This window comes from Anastrepha obliqua, chromosome 2 (genome assembly GCF_027943255.1).
Source record: "Anastrepha obliqua isolate idAnaObli1 chromosome 2, idAnaObli1_1.0, whole genome shotgun sequence".
NCBI lineage: Eukaryota > Metazoa > Arthropoda > Insecta > Diptera > Tephritidae > Anastrepha > Anastrepha obliqua.
The window spans coordinates 75,551,367-75,568,006 of record NC_072893.1 but is presented as its reverse complement, the minus strand read 5'-3'; the positions used below and the strand labels follow the sequence as shown (position 1 = coordinate 75,568,006).

At 36.6% G+C, this 16,640-nt stretch overlaps 1 protein-coding gene across 1 annotated transcript in view; it reads left to right on the top strand.

Moving 5' to 3' along the window:
• LOC129238212 (protein sidekick-like) overlaps positions 1 to 14,189 on the top strand; it is a 79,677-nt gene extending 65,488 nt beyond the window's left edge. The window contains exons 4-6 of the mRNA XM_054873254.1: positions 11,033 to 11,780; positions 13,321 to 13,448; positions 13,855 to 14,189. Coding sequence (XP_054729229.1) covers positions 11,033 to 11,780; positions 13,321 to 13,448; positions 13,855 to 14,189 — 1,211 coding nt within the window. The remainder of the gene's footprint in view (positions 1 to 11,032; positions 11,781 to 13,320; positions 13,449 to 13,854) is intronic.
• Positions 14,190 to 16,640: the final 2,451 nt, after the last annotated feature.

The following is a 16,640-nucleotide window of genomic DNA, read 5'->3' as shown; positions in this document are numbered from 1 at the left end:
GGCTCGAGAGAATTATCGCCGCTGAAATGAAATGTTGTACGTCTTCGTTCAAAACTAATCTTATAAAGTCTTCATTTTAAATTGCATGGCATTTCATGTATTTGTTTTGCAAGTATTGCGGACTTTTTAGAGAAATGTTAGCTATTTGAATAAGAAAAAATATGTGTTTCGAGTTTGGATTAAATATAGAACCTAAAGATTATTGAAAAATGCACTTCGAGGTGAACCGTTAAACGTTTGCTGTTATTGTTGCTGTAGAAGTTGAGCGAGCCCTGCTAATACGGTGCAGTCACCGATCGTCATCATCTATCTCACTTAACGGTAAGCCCAGAACGGATTTCGTCCAAATGGAATAGGGTGTTAGGTGAGTTGGTTTGAGGGTGTATGTGAATAGGCGGGGTGCCTTCACATGCTGGACAAATATTGAGTATGTTGGGGGTCGATTCTGGATAGGTAGGAATTTAACCTGCTACAATTGCCAGAATGCAATTGAGCCAAAGTGACGCAGATCGTCGTCTGCGATGGATGGCGATTGGACTCCAATGACGTCATTCGTGAGTCGGGAGTTTAGGAAGATCTCACCACCACCGGCCTCCTGATGAATATCATTTAATATCTGTCTATATATTGTACGATGCCACCTAGTTCGCCTGGGGCTCAGGCTCTAGCAGAAATAGCTTGCTGAGCATCTTGCTGTACTCTTTAACCACGAGCATGGGAGCCTGCATGGGAGTGTTGCACTGCTGCAGGGGAGAGGAGATGAAGCTTTATCCACTGCCAATCACTCGTACTAGGCGGCCAGACGGGCACAGCGTAATTCAGGACAGACCGTCCAATTGCTTTAAATGTCGCCACCAACATGTCTTTGTCTGTGCATTGAATGTTACCGGCTATCGACTTGATGGCCTTGTAACGGTTTTGGACCTTAGTGTCAATTGCGGTTGTATGCACCGAGAAGGAGAGCAATCTGTCGAAGATGACCTCCAAAATTTTAGGTTTTTTACTGTCGGCATTGTTATGTCGTCGACTTTCTCCGTTAACTGCAGTTTGACCTCCTTCATCTAGGTGTTAAAAAGGGTCGATTTAGTGAGAGAAAGTTGGAGGTTTCGCGCAGTGAAATAGCGGTTCTATATACCGGAATGATTGTGATTTTCCTGACGAAAGGCTGCCCGCTCAATAGGCTAGCCCTATTTAGTGCACTGAATCCCACCCCTCGCTTTGTTTCGATTTTCAGACGTGGTAATACCAAAGATATTGCGCTCAGCATCTTGATTGAGCTCTTCAATAACATTTTTCCTGAACATTGGCGTATGAAAAATTTAATCGCGCGATGGATGCAATGTTTTCTTACCACGGAAAACGATCACGACAATGCACCGGCAAATGTATGTAAATAAATGTATTATATGAATTCATCCTCCCTATTTTCCAGATCTGACCTGAGGATAAAGAGTAAAAAAATCTTTAATGAAATATGTCAAAGTGTTGGGTGACAGCTGAGTTGAGTTCATAACTCTAGATGAAAAAAAATATTTATTTTAATTTAGAGGTTCGGAATCTAATCTTTTATAACATAATATTTTATGTATACAGAAACAGGAACGAAAATGTAACACCATAATAATCAAAAACTCCAGTATTTAGCATTTTTTGTAACTTCGTGATTCCAATAGCCTTTGTCAAAACTTGTAACACTTTCAAGCCGTCTCAGAATCAAAAACGCAAAAATACGAATACGCAATGCAATTCACATTATAGTAAGATATTTTTAATCGATTTTTGTTCGATTTCAATTTTAATTTAGGAAAAATGTCCATGACCGCAATCAAGCAACGCTTCCAATGAACTTTTAAGCTGCTTTATTTCATTCAAATTTTTAATTCCACCAGCCCAAATTTAGCTCAGTTTGCAGTTTGCTGAATTTATTATCTATTTTTTATATACGTAAAACTATTTTTGACATATTTCCAAAGTTAATGAATCTCTTTCCTATATCGCTGATGTATACAGTTCTTCAATAGGAAGATAACACAACGCGTTCAGAGCACAATGGAAGAAGTATTGACACTTCAAATGATGAACAATTTTCACCCCCGGAGTTAATTTGATATTTTAATGGTCGAAGCCAACACATCTTTCCACACAATGTTGGCTGAGAATTTTCCAGTTCCTGTGAACGATGTGAGATTACCTGATTTAGCTCATTTTGAACTTCGAACGCTAGTTTGTCTCATTGGCAGAAGAACACTCATTACCAAATACGAGTATTTTGCTACTTAGTTTGTCTACTATTGCACGCATAGTCTGTCTGGTGGGACGATTATACGTACCGACTTCAATTTACAACCACCGACTAAGGATTTAGGTAGTAATTTTTTTACAATTTGCAGGCGTAACACTTGGAAGAAAAAAATGCTGAGCAAGCCAGTAAATTGGAAGTATCAAGTTTTGATCCTCAAACTTTTGTTGTAATGAAATCGCATAATTTTTTAACTAATTCAACTTCTGTCATTCACTTTGGCGAAAGTTAATTCGAACACTCCTTTGGGTTTAGACTTCACAAGATAAGCTTGGTTTCAATATTCTATATATACATTTTATTTTTGTTTAGTGGAAAGGCTTAGATCTTTTTCCACACATAGTGCACCAGTAGAAGTTTCTCTTTTGTCTGTTCTGGCTGATGAAGTTTAGAATTCGAAGAGTCACAAAGTGGTTTGATTAGCACTAAAAATTTCTTCATTTCCATTTCCAAAAGCGCACGGCAAAAAGTGTGAAGTACTTTAGTACGGCTGTAAAAAACTAACTAGCCAGCGTTGACATTTCGGGCTTTATTATTAACTCGTACATGTCTCTTCAATTTACTGGAATTTAATTAAATGTGTTGTATGCAAAGGAACTCAATTTAAATGCGTCATGTTCACAGGAAATTAAATTGGTTGCTGTGTGCAGCTGCGTTAACATAATTCTGGGAATTTCTTTAGTGTGACAAAGTTCTTGTTACACGCAAAAACAGCTTTGGTCATTTAATAGCTAAAAAGGTAGTAAAACTGCATAATAAAGGGTGTGATCAGATAATTAATGTTTAACAATATATAATAGCAAAACTCCAAATTCCTAATGCGGGAATAGAAGTCTGCCTTTTATGTATTACTCCTTTGCAACACTGAGTGTAATTCAATATTTTATACTAAATATTGGTATTTTTTAGTATAAACTTACATCTAACATTTTGACTTACAAATTTAAAAAAATGTAATCTTGCGATGATTTATTATGAATTCCTAAATGGATTATTGAGTCAGTAGTATATTCAGGTGGCCGCCGTAGCCGAAAGGGTTGGTGCGTGACTACCATTCGGAATATACAGAGTGAACGTATAATTCCCCTTAAGCTCCACTAACTACAATGCTATGCTGTAATATAAATTGTCTTGATATGCTGCCGCAACAGTGAGCTTGCAATGAAAATCAAGTAGAATAGATTGAGAGGTAACATTAATTAAAATACCGGATGCAGTAAAAGTTAATGTCACAATGTAAACGAGCCTTAAATTTACCAAATGGCGTTGAAGCTCAACGTGTTTTGACTTTTATATTTCATATAGAAAATTATGATATGATTCAAACTATTTTCGTAATGTTGTTTTAATGCAACACCAATTTCGTCTAAAATTTCATAACCGGCCAACTCCATACTGTATGTTAATCTCAAATTCGGGAGAACGTGAAGGGAATTCAAATATATATATGGGACGGTCCATGTCAACCGGTACACTAGCCGGTCCAAAATTCTATGGGACCGATTTTGAAGTCCAAGGTCTCAAAATGATCGTCTGAATGTCCACTATTGAAAGCCGTCTGGCCCATTGAGAAATTCAATATGGCGTCCAAATTATGGCGTCTAAGCTGACTAAAAATTAGAGTTTATTTAAAATCTTGTGTGCTCCTAAGAAAACCAGGAGCAATGAAAAAAAAGTAATACTGATTCTTTATGTTCTTAGGGTCGCAGATTACGATTTCGGAAGCAGATTTCCAAAATTCAAAATGGCGGATCCAATATGGCGGCCGAAAATATTAATTCATTTCGATGTGTTTAAAATGTATTTCTAAGGGGTTTTTGGGGTCGCTGATTACGAATCTGAAGTCAGATTTTTTAAATTCAAAATGGCGGATCCAATATGGCGGTCAAAAATAAAAAAAATTATTTCGATTTTTTTGAAACCTGTTTTAAAAGGGTTTTTGGGGTCGCTGATTGCGATTCTGGGAGTCATATTTCAAGAATTCAAAATAGCGGATCCAATATGGCGGCCAAAAATAAATAAATTCATGAAACTCTTTTGAAACCGTTCCTTAAAAGGATTTTCGGTGTCGGTATAGATTAAACATGTAGATAAGCTCTCTGCGTTTTCAGGGTTGAGACTGTCTTCAGTGTGACCAGTGAAGCCCGCATTACTTTTTTTTTAGTTATTTTAATTTTAATTTTTTTTTTGTTTTTGAAATTTTTTTAAATTTTAAATATGTTGTAAATTTTCACAACCTTAAAACCTTTTCTGAGCTATCTTTTTTGTCAAAAAAAAAAAAAAAATAATAAAGTAAAGGTAAAATTTACTTAAATTCAATAATCAATGACAGCAAGGTTGTCCACTGCACCAGAGTACCGTTTTACTAGCAACTGATGATTGCTTATAGGAATGAATGCATGTCCACTTTGTATTTTCGTGACGCTTGGTGCCTTTGAAAATCTTTTTGCAAGTTTCTTTTGCATTTTAGAATGCATTGCTTTGTCGTAATGAAAGAATTTAATGTTTGGGAATTTAGTCTCCGCATATTTATATAAACCTTGCGAAGTTAAAATTGCTTCTGATGGTTGAGCTTGCAGGCTAGCCCGTGTGGCTTCTCTCTTCACGATAGCGCCAACACCATCACAAGCACCTTTGCCATGGGCAGATGCATGACAAAACCACTCAGCTTCAATACCAAAATCTTCTGCATGATGCATCAAATTCATCATTTGAAATTTATTTTTGTAGTGTTGTTTAGTACCATCAGTAGCATAAATAATTCTTTTGACTTTTGGACAGAATTTCTTAATTTCTGGCACAACCATTTCTTGCATAATGTACACCGCACTTGTATCGTGTGTCGTCGAGTCAGATAAAAGTACAAAACTGCGATGCTTAATTTCATTATCTGATCTGTAGTAGACGACAACAGGGTGCACTGTGCATTGATCATTGTTGTAATGAAATGCTTGAACAGCATTTTGCACAACATAAGGATAATTTTCGGAATAATCGCATTGGACTAAAACTTCATCTTCATTTAGGTTATTTTTCGTATTTGATAAATATTCCGATTGAGTTTTTGCAACGAAATGATGGGTCAATAATTTTTTCAATTGCCCACATAATTCATCTACATAATCTTCAGCAGAAAGACATTCTTTTTTCAGATTGCACCTATCGGTAGACTGCCATATGCTGTAAATTACTTGAGTTAAATTGTTCTCTGTTAGAATTTTCATCACGTAATCAGAAAAATGTTCAATTTTTGGACAATTCTCACATTCATTAAAATAGCAAAGTGGTGTTGCGTTTTCACACGTAATAAACTTCAAGCAATCACTGTAATCTTCTACTGGATTCGGTAAATCTTTCGTCAAATTTTTAAAATCAACAGCTTCGAACATCAGTTTAAAAGTTTCATGAATCACACATACACACACGCTATGTGTTCCTCTTGAGCCAGCAAGTACACACCATTTTGGCCTTAATTCTGCAAATTTACTCAACCTAATAAGCATATCAGGATTCTTTTCTTTAAACTGTTTGTGAAGTACCTTTATATCACAAAGCAACAATCGTTTCTGTACATATTGTTTTTGACCATCAATTATTACTTTTACAACGTCTTTCTTATTTGCCATTATTCTACTGTTTATGTCGTTCTCATAAAACGCTTTAACTGCTATAGCAGTACTATCATGTAAAATTTTACCTTTTTTCTCAAGTGGAGTACCCAAAACTCCTGCAGTCAGTTTTAATTGTTTGGATTCTTGAGCCATTCTATGAGAAGTATTAAACTCTTCTTTTATTTTCCGAATTTTCCAACAATCAGGGGCTATTGTAAGAATAGACAACCGAAGAGGATCATTTTCTGGTAGACTAGAAAATTTTTCTTTAAGTCCAGTCAACATTACTTCTGATTCATCTTCTCTAGACAAACATTTTTTCTTGTTCGGGCTCACTTCTTTCTCTATATCTGAGTCTTTCAGTTCTTCAGAAAATTCTGTATCTTCAGCCCTAGAATCAATTTCTTTAAAGCACATAGCTCTACAGGTTTTGCATATTTTTGCATTGATTGGTAAGTCTGGAAATTTTTCAAACAATATTTTGGAAATTTTCCTCAGACCTTTACCAACGTGGCCATCAACCTGTAATGGATTCACACATCTATCACCATGAGATTTATTTTTAAATTTATCACAATCGAGTTTAGAAGTCGACATAATTATAAATACCAATAGGAGAAGAGATTTAATCAAAACCACCCAACTCAATTTAAAAACCTGATCAGGTTTTAAGAATACATATATCAGCATCAACTTTATTTCACGTAGCAGAATAAAATAATAATCAATTGCTAAGACGAGAAAAACAAAACACGTACAATTACAGCAATGAAATAAAAACAAATTTTGGGACCACCAATTTTATTTTATTTTATTTATTTTTTTTATTTTTTTATTTTATTTTTTTTTATTTTATAACGTTATTTACTTTTGGCCGCCATATTGGATCCGCTATTTTGAATTCTTGAAATATGACTCTAGAATTGCAATCAGCGACCCCAAAAACCGTTTTAAAACAGGTTTCAAAAAAATCGAAATAATTTTTTTATTTTTGACCGCCATATTGGATCCGCCATTTTGAATTTAAAAAATCTGACTTCAGATTCGTAATCAGCGACCCCAAAAACCCCTTAGAAATACATTTTAAACACATCGAAATGAATTAATATTTTCGGCCGCCATATTGGATCCGCCATTTTGAATTTTGGAAATCTGCTTCCGAAATCGTAATCTGCGACCCTAAGAACATAAAGAATCAGTATTACTTTTTTTTCATTGCTCCTGGTTTTCTTAGGAGCACACAAGATTTTAAATAAACTCTAATTTTTAGTCAGCTTAGACGCCATAATTTGGACGCCATATTGAATTTCTCAATGGGCCAGACGGCTTTCAATAGTGGACATTCAGACGATCATTTTGAGACCTTGGACTTCAAAATCGGTCCCATAGAATTTTGGACCGGCTAGTGTACCGGTTGACATGGAACGTCCCATATATATATATTATTGATGTTTTTTTTAATATTTATAGTTAATCGCTATAGTTCATTGTCCAGTTTTGGCTTTGATGATCTCTGTGCGCATAATAGGTTAGGTTAGGTTTACCTGGCTGGCTGAAAGCCATCACATGGCCTATTGATCCTTAGTGGTCCAAAAGGAGCTTGTAGTAGGCTTCTTGTAATAAGCTTGCGTCTTTTGCGAGTCTAACCCAGAGAGACATTCTACCCTCTCATATTGTAGAGCTCCTAAACATTTCATTCGGGTTATAGCTAATGCAGGGCCAGAACATAGAAGGTGTTCTAGCGTTTCCCTCTCCTCTAGTTCATTGAAAAATCTTCAGCTATCATTGTTTGCAATTCCCATCTTGTATGCCTACGATAGTTCTGCTTTCCTTTCTAGACAAGGCTAGTACGAATCTGGCGTATTTGTCCGCATTCTCTGTACACATGATTTTCGCGGTTTTGCAAGAGGCTAGATTATTCCAACTCCTGTCTGTCCTTGTTTTCATGTCCGTAGCGATGTCATTGTATACCGTATTTAAAGGTTTCGGTATGTCGTTTTCTTGTTCGAATTGTATGTAAACAGCGCTTTTGGCAATCTCATCTACAATTTCGTTTCCTGCAATGCCCTTATGTCCGGGTGCCCAATAGAAGTGTAAACGTCTGTCTGCGGCTAGTTTCTCTATGGCTTGGGTGGTCTCAGGATCGTCTTTAGATGAAATTTCTTATGAGTTTATTGCCTTTATTGCCGCTTGACTATCAACGTATATATTTATGTTGGAATCGCTCGATGTCTTTGCTAGTGCTATTTCTGCAGCCTTTCCTACCGCAAAGCCTTCTGCTCGAAAAATACTACAGTGGGCAGGGAACTTAATTGGCCGCCTGATGTCCAACCCTGCGCAATAAATCCCTGCACCAATTCCGTCCATCATTTTCGAGCAGTCAGTAATCAAACTACCAACCTAATACTTTTCAGAATTTTAAAACTAAGGACCAAAGTGACCCACGAAAGTAAGAAATTATAGGTTAAAATATTTCACGAAAAGTATGCGTCATTAAATTTTATTATAGACCTTTAAAGACAATATTAATAGTAAATGAAGTTTATTACAAATAATTTAGATCAACTAAGACCAAGACGTGACGTTAAGGGACAAGTGGTACAATATTTTAAAGCTCTTTCTCTTTCTTTATTAGCAATAACGCATTCTTGCCTTTTGATGGCTGCTACACAGTGTTATTGGCTAACATTACACAAATAAGAGTAAACACTCAAGTGCATTTATGCCTTAAAAATATTTTCAAGGTACGCAACAATCGGCATAAGGAATGCTGCCAAAAGGTGGTATTTTCATAATAAGCTGACTGGAAAACTCAAAAAAAGGTGGCAGGCAGAAAAGCTGCATAGAGTTTATCCGTAAAAAATACTTTTAAAGTCAAGGTTATTCTGCTTGTGTTGACTGATCTGCAAACGGTTGTAGCTATATTTAGCTCTTTGGGCTGAAACCCAGAAATTTTCTCTCTTCTGTGGGAATTTGCACCAGTTATTCATAGCAAGTGCAGGAGGTCTACTGAGAATGATCGTTTTACTGTGTTAACAAAGCAGCATCGTTCCCATTCATGCGCATGGAATTGTCAATCCAACACAGCCGTATATTTGTGAGTATATGTATATGTAAATATGATATTTACAAACAAGCTTATCTCAGACCGTGGAACAAAAAACATTGCATACGCTTCCTTTTGATACTCCGAACAGTCTGCCGATCGTCTTGTATTCAGTTAAGGAGCCAAGGATTGCTTGTAAAGCGATCGCGATACTTTTATCTAAAAGGATATATTATATTTCCTGTACGTTGTATCAGTTTTTGCAATGGACGTGACTTCGTTACTTAAAAAGGCAAAGGATACATGGATCGTACTAAAGCACTCCTTAAAAAACTGGTCGATGCTGGAAGGTGTGTTTACCACCCAGACCTCGCCGTGTCTCGCCAAAAATGCACGAATACGCTTCGATTATGATATTCACTAATAAAAGACAGTTGATATACTCTCAATTGCTGCCGATGTGACCATACACGCTTTGTCCTGCTACTGCGTATTATAAAAAGTAATAAATTAACTAGTGCTTCTTTTTGCTTTCTTTCCGTATCGTTAATAATAATTGAACAAACCAAAAACACTAAAATATTCGACCAAAAAAAAAAATCGACCTAAGAAAAACCTTTCACAACAGTTTTGACAGCTGAGTGTAAATTTTCCTGCCATATGTGAACGGGTAGATTAATTTTTGTGGATTTATTGCTAATCACTATGAACATCATCGTCAAAACAGCACTTTAACGAAACTCGTATCAAAGGTGAAAATATGAGTCGCCATCTTTTGTGCAAGTTAACGTTTGCGAGGAAGAATTGATTAAATTTTCACTAATACCTGATTAAGTCGACCGGCGGGAGTGCAAAAGTTAAAAATAAATAAAACAAACTTTATTGTTCGTTTGGTTCTGTGCAACCTAATGCCATATACTGCAATGTTTTTTGTACTTTGGCTGCAAACTTTCGTCCAAGGCAGTTCGCTCAGCGATTTAAGTTTGTACATTCCCTTTGCGATGGGCAAATTTCTCTGATAGGAGTACCAACTAGTTGAAGCAAATTTAGCTTATTTGTCCCTTAGTGATTTAAATCAAATATAAGGATATGAGAAAATATAGATTTATTGTGTTTAATGGTAAAGCTTTCTACTGATCCCGGAAAATTTTTCCTTTCCCCTTAATGACATACTGCCGATGGCGGCACCGACTTTTATGAAGACTAGCGAACGGAAAGGGCTAAACCTTATATCGAAAATATGACTGGTTGTGGTTGTTCTAAGATCAGATTCGCGTTCAGCAGAACAAGAATCTTTGGAAAATTATAGTCTGGGTCTTAGTGCTGAAAGTAAATACAATTTTTTCTACCAGTTATTATGCGCACAGAGATCATCAAAGCCAAGACTGAACAATGAGCTCTAACGATTAACTATAAATATTAAAAAAAACTGTATAATAACTGTACATATGTATATGTCTACATTTGGTAATTAATATTGTCAAAGGGTACTGCGAAATTTAAGTTTTAGGCAGAGTACTTACTTTAACTAAATATTTCTTTTTAAAAACTAAAGAAAGTCGGTATCGGTGTCTTGATAACCACATGACACTTATATTAATAGTACACTCTTCTTAGGTTTGTTCGTTTGTATGTCACATAAATGGATTTGAGAGTGAGGCTGGCGGCAGCTGAAGTTGACAATTTAGAATGCAACGAGAAGAAATAAACTGGTAGACTGATTATATAAGCAGCCCTTGCTTTATTGTATTTCATTTACGGCTTTCGTCTTTTTATGTGTCTGCTAGTACAATCTGTTTCACCGCCTTAAAAAATTCTTGGAAACGGCGACCTTTAATTGATTTAGTGCCATTAAAGTGAAGCTCGTTTCTCAGCGTTTAGTTTTTTATGTTTCTTTTGCTCTTGCTACTTTTACTTCTTGTTCGTCTTATCCCGTCAGTCAACATCCGCTCACCAATTAAGCGATTCCGCTGACATCGTTTTCACGGCTACAAGTAACTTCATTTTCTGAACTTTTCCCTGTCATACCTCACTTTATTCACTACTGGCAATTTCTTTCTTTCCCTTCCATTTCAGATATGGGCATCTTCGAGAACACTACACTTGGCCATATCACGGTGACGTCAGGTCATCCGGCCATTTTTGATTTACCACCTATCGAATCGCAACCGCCACCTTCAGTGATGTGGCAAACGGTTGAAGGTCCGCTGAACTATGACATCAAATATGCCGTAACAAAATCGAATCAATTGATAATACTCAGCGCAGACGAGGACGATCGCAAAGCATATCGTGCTCGTGCCATAAACACACAGTTGGGCAAGGAGGAGAATAGCGCTTTCATACAATTGAACGTTAGTGGTGATCCGTATGTTGAGGTAGCACCTGAAATTGTTGTGCATCCGCAAGATATGAAAGTGAAGCGTGGCGAACAGGTGGCCGTATTGGAATGTATCGCGAATGCGCGACCCCTGCATGAATTGGAGACTCTGTGGCTAAAGGATGGCATACCCATTGAGAATGCTGGTGTGCCGCACACACTCAACGATCCTTGGAATCGTTCGCTATCCCTGCTGGCTGCTAATTTAACACATTCGGGCGAGTATACATGTCAGGTGCGGCTACGTAGCGGTGGCTATGACACAGTAACAGTTAGCGCTAAAGTGGAGGTGTTGGAAGCTCCCACCTTTTTCACACAAATGCGCACAGAAACGTTTGGTGAATTTGGTGCACTGGTGACGTTGCCATGTGACGTGGTGGGCGATCCAATGCCGGTGATGAAGTGGTACAAAAATGCCGAACTCATCGATACAAATGATGGAAAGTGAGTATGGAAAAGTGACAGGGCAGTGTATACAACTTAATAAAGAAAAAAAGGCACTTAGATAAGTTTAGATAAATAATGATACAGGCAGCGCTGGGCACGTAAGAATGCATAGTAAAAATAATAACTCATCTGTTAGAAATAAATTGAAACTTAGTGTAGACTACGTGCATTGTGTGCATTAAGTGAAGCCGCAATAACGGTATACAGGGTAGTCGATATATAAGTAGTATTATATTTTTTCTTCCCCGCTGAAATCTTATCAGAATATCAGCATCATATCTCCGGTAAACGTAATGGATCACTTAACGCTCACACAACTTTGAGAAGTATTGCAAATTACAGTTGTATTCGGCAACATACGTTTATTTAAAGGAAGTCAAAATCACCTTTTCCGGCGAAACTCATTTTCATTTCAACGGCTATGTTAACAAGCAAAACTCACGTATTTGAGGATTGGAAAACATATACGTGATTCTTGGGAAGCCGATGCCTTCTCTGAGGTTACCAATTTATTGCAAATTTCGGAGCGGTGGCATAATTGGCCATAATTGTGACAAAGGCATGACACACATCTTTTCTGATCGTAAATTGAAGACATGAACTTGGACAATCTTTGGTTTCGTCATGTCATACAGCCCAAATTTGTGCCCCAAATTCGGTAATCGTGTTATCATCTATCTCGGCGATGTTAAATGGTCACCTCGGAGATGCGATTCGACGCCGTTCAATTTGTTATGCAAGCAATTCATCAAACCATTAAAACTAGGTTAACTGGATGCGCTACTGCAAAGCTTGCCTAAGCTAACACAGGAATAAAAGCATAGTTCATAAACAATGGGAATTTTCGCTCTTTCGAATACACAATATTATATATATACCTATATCCTATATGAGTAACAAGAACTACTCCTCAAAAGAAGCTATAGAAAGGGATATCGAAGCGTATTTTGACTCCAAGGACAAACACTTTTTTGAGCAGGAAAATAAAAATTTGCCTAAACGTTGGGAAGACATTGTTAATAATGAGGAAAAATATATTATTGATTAATAAATACTTTAAATCTTCTTTATTAATTTTAAAACCACCTTTAAAAAACACACGAACTTATGGACTGACCTGATAATTGGCGCGGACACCCTTTTTGAGTATTTCGCCGAGGTTCTCCTCCTATTTGTGGCGTGCATCTTGATCAGTTTCAAGCCGATCCCGAATGGCAGATATGTTTTATGAGGAGCTTTTTCATGTCAGAAATACACTCGGAGGTTTGCTCTTCCCTGCCGAGGGGCGACCGCTATTAGAAAAAACTTTTTTTTTCTTAATTTTGCCGAGATTCGAACCTACGTTCTCTCTCTGAATTCCGAATGGTAGTCCTGCACCAAGGCGGCCGCCTTGCTCTTTCGAATAAACCAATAATATACCGAAAATGATTGGGCTTTTTTTTGATAATATTACTATGGACTAATACTACTATATGGACCATCCTGTATAGCTTTTATATGTAGGCGGGTAATTGTATTTCACAAATTGCTTTTTCAGATACACACTTCAGGAGGATAATTCACTGATCATTAAGAAACTTACCCTAGAAGATGCAGCCATGTTTCAATGCCTCGCCAGCAATGAGGCAGGTGAAAAGAGCGCCTACACTTGGTTGCGTGTAAAATGTAAGTACATTCAAAGCCAGTGAAATATCTTTAATAATAAGAGTTCAATTTGTGGTGCATTGAGTACTCATACATACATATCTACATCTAAGAAACATCAATACATCCACAACTCATTCTCATTCTGTACATAAAAATGTACATATATACATATATATATGTAGTATAATATGTTTGTCCAACACGAAATGCTTTTCATGCTTTCCCATATACTCATACAGATATTTCATATTTCACTCATGTGCTCTCTCTTCTCTTTCTTCCTCGTTAACATCTTGCATATATTCGTGTGGGAAAAATCGAAAACAAAAAATAAAAATTAACTAACAAATAATTTCCAAATATATTTTCCTCATACTAAATGCTCGAACAAACTAATAATTCCGTTCGATATTCTCAACGGTAGCTGCAATGGATAATCATGATAAAGGCTTACTACCACCACCACTCAAAGAAACCGCAACTACTACAACTTCCACTACTAATTCAAGGCATAGTGTACGGCGCATGTCTACAGCTAATAATAATCGACCGAATACAATTGCGGTGCATTTTGTTGAAAAGTGTAAATCATGGTCATCGCAAGGGTACGTGCGCAGTTTGTTGCAACGCTTCAAGCGTCTAGCACAACCGCGTATTATCCAGCGTGTAAGAGCATCATCATCGCATTCTAGCATGAGTACTGGCTATCGCCGCAAGGATTTTCGCTTTGGTATGGGCGCTAAAAGCTATTTATCATAATACTATACCTGCACATCCATACTTTCCATTCATTCATTCGCACGTTCTATTATTTGTAAGCAGTAGTTGCGTCTTGTTCTGCACAAATTTTTGTATTTATATGCTTTTGTTTGAAAATGGCGTTATACTTTTCGATTTCACTGTAGTGAGTTGGATATTAATTGCCGGGTTGCATGCACAAAAACGTTAACACTAACAAAGTAGCAATGGTGGAAGAATTTAAAAAACAATTCACATGCACATACATACATACATACATATGTATTTGCCAAAATGATAATTTATACACTTGCATTTGTTATTAAATATTATGTACAAAGTTCAATGAATGTACAACTATATTTTAGAAATTTTTTTCTAGCTTTGAGTCCATATTTAAAAAGTTTTTACAATGTACGAGTATTTTATACAAAGTTGTTTCTGCCAAAACTACAATTTTTTCTCATCTTTGAGTGTGCGCAAACACGCATCGATCCAATTTTCGATATCATCAACTAGAGTGAAGCATATCAGGGCATAGCATTCTGCATTGATCGAAACAAATGGTAGTCAGAAGGGACAATATCCGGGCTGAACTGAGGGTGAAGTAAGACTTGCCGTCCGCTATTTTTAAGATTGGTTTTAGCGGGTTACGTAGCATACAGCCAAGCATTATCATGATGGGAAATCAATGACTCGGGTTTGGTCGCCCCTTGCAGAAGCTCGCTGCTCGATTTAGTCTAATGAGTTGTCGGTGTCGTTCCCCATTAATGTTTGCATACCATTCTCATTTAACCAAATACACGGCATCAGCTTCGAACCACGGATATTCGGCTTCGGAGGACTTACAATAGCCCCAAGCGAAACTCGTACAGTTCAAAAAAAAATTATTTTCATAAATCATAAGTAAAAAAACGGTTCAAAAAAGTTATTGCACATTTTATTACTACAGTGATATCAATCAAGAAAAAAATAATTAAACCCAAATTTTTAATTCAATTACATTTTAAGTGAGGTGAAAAAATAAAATTCATGTAATTCAATGATAAACGCGTGCATTATATAAAAGTAAAGTTAATGTAAATATTAATATTTCGTATGCGCGCCTTTGTTTCTGATAACCATTTGTAATCTACTTGGCATACTTTTAACAAGTTTTCCACAAAAGCTGGGCTCAATTTTTTGCCATTTGTCTTGAAGGACTCCCTTCATGTCATGCTTTGAACTTATGTTATGCTGCCGAACTTTCCCATTGATATAGCTCCACAGTTCTCAATGGGGTTTAAATCTGAACTGGTGTATCTAAGATATGCGCGCTATTATATAGCAACCATGCTTATGCTTCGGACCATTGTCCTGATAAAAATACAAATCTTCCCCTAGACCAAGTTTTTCTTTACAAAGAGGCAATTTTTCTTTTAAAATGTTAAGATACACAGCCTGATTCATAATACCCTGCAATTCTCCCGGCCCAGATGTAGAAAATGAACGCCACACCATTACTGAACCACCACCGTGCTTTCCTGTAGGGTTCATATTTTTGGCAAGTAACGCTTCATTTGATATTCTCCATATATAGGATCTGCCATCTGAACCAAAAAGGTTGAAGTTTCTTTCATCAGTGCATAGCACGTTCCGCCAAAATGAGAAATCTTTTGATTGATGTTTCTTGGCAAATCGCTTCTTCTTGCTTTACGATTACGTTCGTTGATATATGGTTTATGCCTTGCTTTTCTGCCCTTGATATTAGCCTTACTGAGTATATTTCTAATTGTCTGTGGGCAACATTTTTCCCCCAAATCGTTTTCGGCAATTGTTGCGAATTTCGGTGCACCTAAAAATGGATCCTTTTTGACTTGCCGTAAAATATATTATTCATCACTCGGAGAGAAAATTTTGTTATTTTGCAACTTTTAGTTTATTTTTAACTCTTCTATCTGTTTTGTACCGTTTTATGAGGTACTGTACGGTGGATCGGCTTCGATTTACAATTTCAGAAATTTCCCGAAGCAATTTTTGTTGTCTGATCAATTAACACTGCATGAGTTTGACTTTTGCGTTGAAAATGGCCACTTGATAAATAATTTGTTTTTATTTTAATAAATAAGGGAGCATTTCAAATTTTGCTTTTGCCGTTTAATGCACTACCAAGTACACCAATTAAACAAAACCAATTACGTTTTATTGCAATATAAGCTCCCCTATTTAATGTAAAACCAAATATCTAGGTGGATGTACGAGTTTCGCTTGGAGCTACTGTAGGTGTGTCGGTTTGACCGGGCTTCACATAGGGGTGTCATAATGAATAAATTGTTTGTCCCCGATGCAAAAAATACTTGCCTTTGTAATTAATTTTGCAGTATTACAAATTAGTTTGATTTACCTTTTCTTCTTTAATCCAAAATCGTTGTTTGGCGACATCTCGAAGACTACGTTATAAAAAAAATTATGTAGATTTTCGTACTGAGAGAC